General features: G+C 35.9%; 1 protein-coding gene across 6 annotated transcripts in view; it reads right to left on the reverse strand.

Annotated features, from left to right (window-relative positions):
* ARHGAP18 (Rho GTPase activating protein 18) overlaps positions 1–12,398 on the reverse strand; it is a 236,912-nt gene that overhangs the window by 38,575 nt on the left and 185,939 nt on the right. For all 6 annotated transcript variants that reach the window (XM_056818752.1, XM_056818755.1, XM_056818753.1 and 3 more), the window contains one exon: positions 6,744–6,821. In XM_056818752.1, the coding sequence (XP_056674730.1) occupies positions 6,744–6,821 (78 nt within the window). The remainder of the gene's footprint in view (positions 1–6,743; positions 6,822–12,398) is intronic.

Below are 12,398 nucleotides of genomic sequence, written 5' to 3' on the forward strand. Positions count from 1 at the left end.
TGTTGACTTTCCACACTTTCAACATATGCAAAAATGGGGATTTTTACTAGAATTTTCATTAATGAAAATAAGTAGTCAGAATTCTGCTTGGACAAACTGGAAAGTCTTTAAGATTTAGGGACATTTTCTAAGTCCCTACAAGTGCACATGAAAGAAATTATTTGCTGGAAAATACATAAATGAAGAGCAGTATAGAATAAGATAGTGTGAATTGGCCTTAAAGTTAGGAAGGCCTAGATTCAAATAGGGACTCAGACACTCATTGCTTTGAGAACCTGGCCAAGTCATTTCCTCTCAATATCCTAGGTAATGTTATTTATTATAAGCTACAAAATGGTTGCCAATCTTTAGTGCAAGAGAGTGTTTCATCTCCAAGGAGTTTCCTATTCTGATAAAATCCTAAAATGACGAACAATTTTTAAATAACCAAAATACAGGTCTTTGGACACTTTTGTTTTGAAACTACAAAGACAGTCAGCATATTACTAGATTTCATAGTCAAGATTTATGCCTAAATGTACAATAGGCAGATAAATGTTCAATATAGATGGATAGAAAACTAAACAAAGTGACAAATGAGATTTTACAAAGCACTTACATTAAAATGGTTGAAATGTTTTAGGTAAAACTCAAAAGTCACTTATTACTGATTCTAATTATGTAATTCCAAATAGAATGAGAACTCTTGAGTTGATTTGTCTCAGGGCCATTATGAAATTACCCGGGCACATTATTTTGATAATTTGGTTTATAACTACTACTACTAATAAAATTACTCATTTTGACAATTACCACTTAATTCAAATACCAACTTTCTAAGTGAATACATAAACTCCTTGCATATATGATTGCTTCATTCTTTGTTTAGATCCTTAGCAGCTATCGCAGTGTTTTGCATATGCAGATACTTAGTGAATGCTTGTTCATTGACAACAACAACAAAAAAAATCACTAGATGCCTCTGTGTCTTCTTTCCATTGTTTTAAACAATTCAGAGAAGCTCAGTTCAAAGAGATCTCTGAGGTCCTTTAATGTAACAAGCACTTGTTGTAAAGTCATTCTGTCATATCTGACTCTTCATGACCCCATGGACCATAACTATACATAGGAGTTTCTTGGCAAAACTAGAGTGTTTTGCCATTTCCTTCTCCAGTGGATCCTTGAAGTAATGAGAGGTTAAATGACTTGCCCAGAATCATACATCTAGGATATGTCTGAGGTCACATTTTGAACTCAGGTCTTCCAGATGCCAGGCCCAGTGCTCTTAACCTTTGAGTCACAACTATCTCTAACCTAAATAGGAATCTTTTCTAAAACACCTCAAAAAATGGTCATCCAGCATCCATCGGAAAGAATGTTGAAGAGGGAGAGATTAGTCCTGCAGTGGTCCAATCTACTTTATAATAATTCTAACATCAGGAAGTGTTTTCTTGAAATCTAACCTAAACTTGACTTCTTGAAATTTTCTCCCATTGCTGCTACTTTTGAAATATCAAGCAGAAAAAAAGTTTAACTTTTTCCAAGTGTCAATCCTTTAAATACTTGAAAACAGTCATATCTCTCCTAAGACTATTCTTCTCTAGGTTAAATACCCCCAGATCTTTTAATGAATCCTCCTACGATGTGGTGTTGAGGTGCTCTACCATCTTACCTCTGTCTTCTCTATGTTGTCAATGCCCTTCTTACCTAAAATGGGGTGGTCAGAACTGGATACAATACACCAGAAATGATCTGTCCAGAACGGAGGACAACAGGACTATAATTTCCTCCCCTACTCCAGATATGCTCAACCCAGGATTGCATTAATTTTTATGACCACAAAATCAGATAGTACTGACTTATGTTTAAAGTCCTATTAAAATTCCATGGTTTTTTCTCAGAAAAAAAAATGTTATCTAGTCAAGGCATGCCTCAACCAATTTTGTTCTCAAAATTGACTTTCTGAACCTAGTTATTCAAATGGACTCTTATTAGTCAGTCCAAAGTCCCAGCCTATCTAGACTTTTTGGATCCTGACTCTGCCAACCAATGTATTATCTCTCTTTCCCAGCTATATATCATCTACAAATGTCATAAGCATTAACTTCTGCCTTTATACAAGTGAAAGATTTTAAAATGTTCTATAGGATAGGGCTAAACATCATAGGATAATCCTCAAGAGTTGATTCATATCTCTACAGTGATGCAATGGAAATGATGTTCCAATGATTATTTTTTTTCAAACCCTTAACTTCCATGTTAGAATCAATACTATATATTGGTTCCATTCGGAGTTAAGTGACTTGTCCAGGGACACACAGCTAGGTAGTTTATGAAGTCATCTCTGAGCCCAGGACCTTCCATCTCTAGGTCTGGCTCTCAATCCTCTAAGCTACCTAGCTGCTCCCCCCCTGAAATAATGATTAATGACTACTCTTTGAGTCCAACTGTTCAACCACTTGAAAGTCTACTACTCTTCAGTAACATCTAGCCCAAGTTCCTTCATCCTGTCCACAAAAAGATTAAAAAGAGACCTTATCAAAGACTTTGCTCAAATCTAGGTGAACCATTTCTATAGCATTTCCTTTACCAGCTTAAGTAATCTCATCAAGATGAACCCAAGGCTAGTTATAGTACAGAATTACTTTCCTTGATGCTAATTTAATAGTTCTCAAAAAAAAAAAACCTCACTAAGTAAAGTAGGAATAAAACAGGAAACAAGTGGAGCTAGCAAATCATTTCAGTTAGGAGTTGGGGGGGGGGGGGAAGAAATCAACTAAGCACTTAGCATCCTATCTTCATCTATTTACAAAAGACCAGCTGCTGTATAATTTGGTTTGTGACAAGAGACTGGGTAGATGGGTTGAGCCAGCTGAATCCATTTAATTGGCCTTTCTGGAAATTACACTTCGTTTAGATTGTCCTTTTGACAGATTTCCTCTCCTAGGAATCACACCTTCGATGCAGTGTTCTGCACTGAAGCAAATGCTCTCTTATCACTCTGCTGTTAGTTGGCAATCACTCTTTATCAGTGTGGGCACTGATGCATTGTGAATAGCGAACTAAGGCACTGTGCTGCTGTATAGAGAGATAACATACACACACATTACCTGTTTCTGAGGGAGTGTTTCTATTAAACGAAAGCATTGCTCAACAGGACTTGAACTGATTTCAGAATCACTCTTAAGTGTGGCACTGCCTGGTGTAGGAACTGTATTAGTACTTAATAAGTTTGGGACGATGACAATTTGTTTAAATATATAGGGCTCCCAAGTCAGGGGTTGTATATGCTGCAAGACACAAAGGCTGGGAGTGGTGGATAAGTACATTAAGTTATTGTGTGATTAGTTCGAAATAAGCCTAAAAGAAAATAATAACCACAGTAGAGATCACGATGTAACTTGGCAAGTGCCAAACTGGCAGAAGCAAATGTTCTAAAATGAGAAAATAAGTCAAAATAAATCAATGAAATGCATCTGCAGCTAGGAATTCACACGAAACCTTTCTAAAATATATCTGGACTCTGGCTTTGGGCCTGGAAACACCCTAACTCAAGATTTAGGTACTGGAATCTTCTATGTTGCAGCAAATTGGCCTGTCCTCTATTATCCCCACATGGAGTACTCAATCCATCCCCTATTGCAGGGTCATTGCACTTGTTATTGTTGTTGTTCAGTCATGTCTGACTCTTTGTGATTCCATATGGGGTTTTCCTGACAAAAATACTGGAGTGGTTTGCCATTTTCTCCTCCAGAGGATTAAAGCAAACAAAGGTTAAGTGACTTGCCCAGGGTCAAAAAGCTATTGAGTGTCTGAGATTAGATTTGAATTCAGATCTTCCTGACTTCAAGCCAACTAGCTACCTCTGTGTACTAGCTTCTCCCCAATGAATGGAACATTCTCCCTCTTCACCTCTACTTTACAGAAACCTTCAGAATAGAGCACAAATAGCTCCATCTTCATGAAGCCTTTTCTGACTTATATATTTAACTGCCTTGAATTTATTATATATATGCATATATATGTGTGTGTATATATTATACATAATATATACATATATAATACATATAAAAATAAACAAATATTTATGTATGAATAAAATACATATAAAATATATTCATTTTATATATGAGATATGTAATAGTGGGATTGAGAGAGGGGTCCTCAAAGTTCTAGGAACAGGAAACCAGCTGCTGGAGAGGGCTGATTAAAGTGTAGCCACTTCCTCTTTCCTCACTAAGTTTAATGCAGCCTGGATTTGACCAAGAGTGAGTCAAACCCCTCCCAACTTTCTTCTGTTTGAACTTTGAATCTTCCCTCGTATTATAAACTTCAGAGACAGTCTTTGGGATACTAAATGACTAATTTTTTTTTTTTCTGGGGAAAGAAAGATAAAAGGGGAAAAGATGGGACAGAGGGACTGGGGATACCCTACCCCTATCTTTTCTATAGCTATATTTGATGGAAGATCAAACTGTCTTTCAAGAGTAAAATGAAGATTCAGGATGATCTTCAACAACAAAGCAGAAACCTTTCTTCAGCAACATCCAGGTAGGAAACTGTATATGGAAAACGAACTCTGCTTCTTAGCGCTGGTCAGAGTCTCTGGAGAATGGTCAGTGAGAGAAGTGAGTAGAGTAACCAGACCTAGTTCTGGCCAATAGTTTTTCTCCTTTGAATCTTCTTTGGAATTCCATGGAATTCTTCCCCTGCTGGCTCATGACTGTTCCATCTGCTTCTCTTGGTTCCATTTTCATTACTTCCAGGTTTTACTCTGCTTTTTGCCATTCTTCCTTGATTACAGTATAAAATAAATATCTCATTTAACTTTTTTATATGAGATATTTATTTCATATATTATATATAATTTATATATTTATTTTCTATATAAAATGTGTTTTATATATAATACTATACATATAAACATAAATATTGATTTATTATATATGTAAATATAAATGATATACATATAAAAATAAATAAATATCTATCCCACCCAACCACAACAGAATGTGAACTATCTTAAAAGAGAGAGGGTTTCTCCTTTATAGCTGTACCTCCAGTGCTTGGGCCATGGCTGATGCTTAATTAAGACTCATGGACTGATTTTTGACTGACCAAAATCCAACTTGTAAAACATTATTACTGAATCACCACCACTTTACAGAATCCTTCAGAATATAGTACAAATAGCTCCATCTTCATGAAGCCTTTCCTGACTAACATATTTAACTGCCTTGGTTTATTAAACAGGTACATACTACTTAATCCCCACCCCCTGATAGAATGTGAGCTATCTGAAAGCAGAGTTTCCCTTTTATATCTGTACCTGAAGAACCATCAAAGTAAACACTAATTCATCAGTTTGGGGTTGAAAGATAGACCTTAAAGAAAACCTGTTCTCTTCTCTTCTAGTTTTATGTGGTTTTCATAAAAATTGGTATAAGAGGGGGCAGCTGGGTAGCTCAGTAGATTGAGGACCAGGCTTAGAGACAGGAGTTCTTATGTTCAAATCTGGCCTCAGACACTTCCTAGCTGTGTGACCCTGGGCAAGTCACTTGACCCCCATTGCCTAGCCCTTACCACTCTTCTGCCTTGGAGCCAATACACAGTATTGATTCCAAGATGGAAGGTAAGAGTTTAAAAAAAATAATGGGCATAAGATAGAAAATACAAATTATCTTAACAACAGGAATAGCCAGATTAATTTGTAAACTACCATTTGGATTCTAGACACTAAGAGGACAACCTTTCTCCAAGAAGGAGCCCTTGAACCTAGTGGCACTATACTGTGTGATAATGTCTGCTGAGAAGAGTGGGTGATCTGTAACTTATGAGGTATGCAATCCTGGATAAGTCTCTTCATTTATGTTAGCCCTCCATTTCTTCTTTTTTTTAAATGAGGATAACATTTACACTTCCTATTTCCCAAGATTACTCTAAGAATGAAAGGATAATTACTGCAAAATGCAGCAAAGGAAACTGAGACTGAGATATTAAACGGTTTGCCAAAGGCCACATAAGTCATCATTAAAAGAATCCAAATTCAAACCCAAATGCTTTAGCACCTAATCCAGTATTATTTCTGTTTCTCATAATGCCTTTCTTAGGTCAGCTTTCAAAAGTAGGTGTTTAAATAGTGTATAAAAGCACTCATCCTGAATTGGGGGGTGGGGAGGGTAGGGTTTGGGAAGGAAGGTCTCAGGAGATATATTTCATCAACCTCACAATTTTGCTTGGAGCTAAGACTGACTAAAATTGCAATGGCAAGAAATGTGAAATCAGAGAAGGAAGACACAGGACTACTGGTAATTAAAGGTTGGGACAATGTACATTTTGTCAGTAAAATAGACTATGAGATAATGATTTGTTGCCACTGGCAAGGTTACTGGTCTGCTAGAAATTTAAAGTCAAAGACAGAGGGAATCTTGCTTGATTTGAATCTAACTAGTAACACTCAACACAAGCCCAATATATTACCATTCCACAGAAAGGAAGATAAGTACACAATTAACTAAGTGACTCCTAAGTGTTCTGTTTCCCAGAGAGAAAAGATTATTTAGTTTCTATTTCATTTTTGTGAAATAATTGCTAATTTATTTATTTTTGGATATTACTGATTTTTTTTTTAAAAATCAGGTAGGAATAGGAGGTAGAGAAATATGAAACCAATATTTAAATTTTGGGTAAAGATTTTTATTGTCACATAGGAATCAAATAATAGTTGTCATAAAATGACTCAAAAGCATAAATTCTGTGAGTACCTTTATCCTTATTGCAGCTCCAGGTATCCGTAAAAGTCCTTCAGTTTCTAATCCTCCATCTTCTATTCGAGAAATCAACTGAACAGAAAAAAAAGATATTAATATTTAGAAATAACTGTCAAGAATATCATATCTATTTTACATATAAATGACTGAAAACTGATTACACCATATTCAGGTACACATTATGTGATTAGCTGCCATTGAATTACTGCCTTCTAATAAACAAGCCCAAGAACTTGAAAACATAATTAATTTCATGTTGTACTCAAGAAAAAGATGGCTCTTCATACTGCCTTAGTTAGAAAAAATTGAGAAAACTATGTGATTTCACACAACAGCTGTGTTATTGCAAACAAGTAGAGAATGAGGATGCTCATTTTAAAAGCTCCAAAAATAATTGTTTCTCTTGCTCTTGCAGGAGCTTGGACTCTGTGATCTAATCAATCTTCTGCATTCTGATATTTGCACATTTGCATCTCATTTTCACTTTGATCAAAGACACATTTTAAAACAAGTTTTCAAAAGCCTTTAGGTTGGCAAATGTTCATTGAAACACACACATACCTCTATTTGACTAATATTGCTTTATTCATTCTGACCACAAACATAAATACATACATATATATACATACATACATACATATATATGTAATTAAGTAGTGAGTATAGAGCATCATGCCAGGCAAAATGAAAAGATGTAAAATTTAATAAGACAAAATCTCAATCCTGGTAGAACTTATAGGCTAACAGAGGATAAGAAAGAAAGACAAACTATGTTATCCGATTAATGTCTCAGAGAAGAGCAAAAAAGTCCTAAGAAACTGAGGTTTGCAGAGTAAAATAACTATAATTAGTGGGAAATGGGGATCAGGGAACAACTATTTGGGAACAAATAAATGGAGTTTGGCTTTAAAGGATGAAAAAATTTCAGTTCAATTTTCTTGAGCATTATTCTGGCATTATATGTAAGAAGCACATACACACAAAATATGAAAAAGTATTCATGGCTAATACAAGTCAAGTATTTACTGGTCTCAGAGCTAAGCATACAATGACAATGGTGAAACAAGTCATGGAGCTTACATTCCAACAGGTGAACCATATATATATGTATACCATGCACATATGTGTGTGTGTGTGTGTATGTGTGTGTATGGAGAGGGAGAAAAAGAGACAGACAGACAAAGACAGAGAAATAGAGAGGGACAGAGAGCGAGAGGGAAAGACAGAAACAGAGACAGAGAGCTAGGGAAGAGGGGGAAAGAGAGAGGTACATATATAAATAAATGCATAATATGAACAAAACAAATAGATGGTAGGGTTTTGAAAGGGGCATTAAGCAGCTGAAGGGGGATCAAGAAAGTTTTTATTAAAAAATAAAACATTTGATGTCCTCAAGGGGTCAGTGGTTGGCTTCCTTCTGTTTTCTGTTGCTCAGAAGTCAGCACGCACATGTACAAACATGGCCTCTAATTAGTACACTCAGCCAGCCACAGGATGATATGGGGCTTGCACCTACTCACTCTGGACAAGGCTATTCTCAAGAGTAGTCAGACCAACAGAGTAAAGCAGCTATGGTCAATCTCTGGTCAGAGAAGCTATGGCTCCTCCTATGGATAAACTCCAAAACAGACTTTGGTACTCAGCTTCCCAATGATATGGTCCTACCAGTGGCAAGGCTATCTAGCAGAACTCCCAGCTTTCTAATGGTCAGCAATGATCCTATCCTGGCACTTCAGGGAGGTAAACAGCTCACAGAGCAGTAGCTATTGGCATTCCCAGAATGGGGGCTATGTTTAGCAGGCTGGCTAGTGTGGACAACAACAAAGCTTTCAATGGACCACAACAAAATTCCTACAATTCCCCTCAAGGATAGGACTAGCAGAACCAGTATAACATTAGCAGTGGTAGAGGTAGAGGGAGTGGTGGAGGTAGGTGTGGCCAAAATCAGTCATCTATGAGTAGTGAAAGTGATGAAGTGATGGTGGTGACTATGGCAACCAGGGCCAGAGTGGAAGTGATAACAGCAGTAGTGATGGGGAAAGCCAAGAGGATGATGAGAGTATAAGTCAGAGTGGCAAAGGCAGCAGCAGTGGTGGCAGTAGCACCAATGATAGCAGTGATGACTGAGGTCATGGAGGTAGCCATGAAGGCAAAGGTAGCATGGGCAGAAATGAAATGTGGTGGTTCCAATAAATTTGATGGGCCCCAAGATGAAGGATCATGCTGTTACTCTGAATATTGCTCTCATTTTTCTCCACGACTTGGATGAGAATGATACATTAAGTCTGTGGCAGATTATTTCAAGTAATTGACATTGAAACCAATAAGAAAACATGGCAAGCATAAAGAGAGACTCTTATTTTCTTTCAACAAAAAGTAACTTAAAGGGGGATGACAAGGTAGCTCAATGGAGTCAGAGGCTCAGAGAGCCAGGCCTAGAGACAAGAGGTCCTAGGTTCAAACCTGACCTAAGACACTTCCTAGAGATGGGATCATGGGCAATTCACTCAACCCCTACTGCCTAGCCTTTACCATTCTTCTGCTTTGGAACCAATATACAATATTGATTCTAAGATGGAAGGTAAAGGTTTTTAGTAAAAGTAACTTAAAGATATTTTTCTGTACATATGGATAAAATAAATAAAATTTACCAATATAAATGCATTAGGAACTTGGAAACATTCAAGTAGGTATTTTTGCTAAAGAATTTCTGCTTATTTGCCCACAAAAGACCACTTCATTTACCATTAGGTATATCCAACTAGAAATCGATTGGGAAAAAATATTTAACTTTTTTATCATGAAGGATTTACTCTGTGTCAGTCCTTGCAGTTATCTCTCCATAAAGAAGAAAATAGTTAACATAGATAAGAGTTTATACGAATTAAATGAAACATCAAAAGCCCAGAAGGATTTAAAATCTTGCATTTATGTTACAAAATCTGAACAAAAATTTAAGAATTATGAACTAGAGTGAGACTTGAATGAACTGAAGTTCACATAAAAAAGACTTTAAAATTCTGGGTAGTCATAATTTCAATACAAGCTTAAAGTGTTCAAGTTGACACACACATACACAAAGTTAAAAATCTAAAAGCAAATGGTCTCAAGTATTCTGAACATGGGATATTAACTATATTTCACTATAATGGGATTAGTTTGTAATACTATGAATTTAATTTTATGTACTTAAAAATATTCTGGTAAAAACACACATTCTTAGAAGTCCTTATACTTTACCAGATTACCAAAAGAATCTGGGACACAAAGAGAGTTTTCTAAGAAGCCCAGGTCTACATGAAAGTTGGGAATGTTCTTCAAATGTTTTCCTTCCTTTTCTGACATTGATGATTCCATGTATGGCTTTATAGGCAAAACTACTGGAGTGGTTTGCCATTTCCTTTTCCAGTTTACAGATGAGGAAACTAAAGCCAATAGGTTTAAGTGACTTGCCTAGGGTCACATAGCTCAATACTGTCTGAAGCCAGATTTGAACTTAGAAAAGATGAATCAGACTCTAGGCTGAGCACTTTATCCACCAAGCCACCAACCTGCCAAATTTGGGAATATGCTCTCTTAATATATCACTAAACAGAACATGTCAGGAATTGTGTTCCATTCTATGTGCCATGTTTTAAGAACACTAACAAAGAAGATTAATCCAGAGGAGGTAACAAGGATGATCATAAATCCATGTCATATTAGGAACCACTGAAGGAATAAAGAATATTTTACCCCAAGAAGACCTACATAGTACATGACACTTTTCTCCACATATTTTTAGGACTGTTGGCTAAAGAATTAGGTTTTGTGTAGCTTCATGTTAAAGAACAAGATCTAGTAGGCAGAAACTAAAAGGTCAATGGAAGAATGGATTTCAGCTCAATGAAGGGAAAATTTTCTAAAATTCCACCAACTTGAAGCAAACTGAAGGCCTCTTAAAAGGCTAAAATCCCCACCACTAGAAGTATTAGAAGTAGATTCTCAGAGACCAACTATCATTGTACAGTGATCCCTTATTGGAGAAAATATGCTAGAAAAAGTTGGGTCCTTTCAAACTCTCACTACAAAATCTATACCTTTTAAATCCATAAGGCAATTATCAATATCAATTTATCATAATAAACCAAAGAATGACATATGAACATGAAAAAGATTACTCTGTAAAAGGCCAACAGAAGCATTATCTACTCTGCCAAGGAGAGGAGAACATTCATCCTTGCATTCTTCAATTGCAGTTGGCTTCTACTATTCCCTGAGAACTCAGTACTTCATCATGAATGAGACTATGGTGTTGAATAGATGAAAAAAAGGAGATGAAAAACATTGTCTTCTACCAAGGTTTGACATTCACAACATTTCTACATGAGCAAGGATACTAGAGATAGCCAGTGCTAGGAATTCAAAGAGGACACAATACATTTTCTCATGACCCAGTTTAACACTTTGTACAACTAGAGATTATCATGTTTATAGAATTGAGTTTCAGAATTCATAGCAAAAGCTGGAATTAAATGCTATATAAATTGCAATTCTCTTTAAAACATAAAATTGTAGATTTGAATACTTTCAGTATTTGTAAATTACATTATTTCAACTTTTTAAAGTTTTGGGGGGAAAACAGGTAGTGACTGAAATATGATACTTTATAGAGGGGTTAGTTATATGGCTCAGTGGATTAAGAGCAGGTCTAGAGAAAGGAGATCCTGGTTTCAAATTTAGCCTTAGATACTTCCTAACAATGTGACCTTGGACAAGTTATTTTAACCACCATTGTCCAACACTTATTACTCTTCTGGCCTGGAACCAATGCATAGAAATAATTTTAAGATGGAAGATAAGGGTTTTTATTAAAAGGTTATATAGCAATATATAGCAATAAGTATTTAATCCACTCTGATTAAAATTTAACAAAACATAGAACAAGTTGTAGAGATGCTATAGCAATGAATTCATATCCATTTCTGGCAAAGAGTCAGTCAATTAGCAATTATTAAGTAGCTAGTATGTACTAAGCACATTATTATGTGCTGGAAAATTAAAAAAAGGCAAAAAATATCCCTTGCTTTCAGGGAGCTCAAGTCTAATAAGCAAATAATTATGTACCATAAATATAAATTTATAAATATAAAATTATAAATCAGATACACAAAAGATAAAATGGGAGAGTATCATCACAGAAAGGCATCAAAATTAAGAAGTGATATGAAAGGCTTTTTACACAAAGATAGGACGTTAGCTGAAACTTGAAGCAAATCAGAGAGATTAGTAGATGGGGATGAAGAAGAGTGTTCCCAGCATGGAGGACAGACAGTGAAAATAATAAGGGGAAATGATGTGTGGGAGAAACAGCAAAGATATCAGTGTCACTTGACCATGTAATACATAGGATGAAGTTCCCTTAATATTCAAGGTATTAGAATACTGTAAGAGGGGAAAGGGTCAGATTATGAAGGGCTTTAAAATACAAAAAGAGGGAAGACATGGAATAAATTATCCAAAAATCATTCACTGTTGGCTTTGGAATGCATTAGGAGACTGTAGTATATCTACCCTCTTTTGTCATCCACTCACTCAAACATCTGCTTACCACCTAGGTTCGAGGTCCAATGTTTGGCATGGTAGGGAATGCAATAACATGTAGCTCTG

The sequence above is a fragment of the Monodelphis domestica genome, chromosome 2, assembly GCF_027887165.1.
Source record: "Monodelphis domestica isolate mMonDom1 chromosome 2, mMonDom1.pri, whole genome shotgun sequence".
NCBI classification, from domain to species: domain Eukaryota; kingdom Metazoa; phylum Chordata; class Mammalia; order Didelphimorphia; family Didelphidae; genus Monodelphis; species Monodelphis domestica.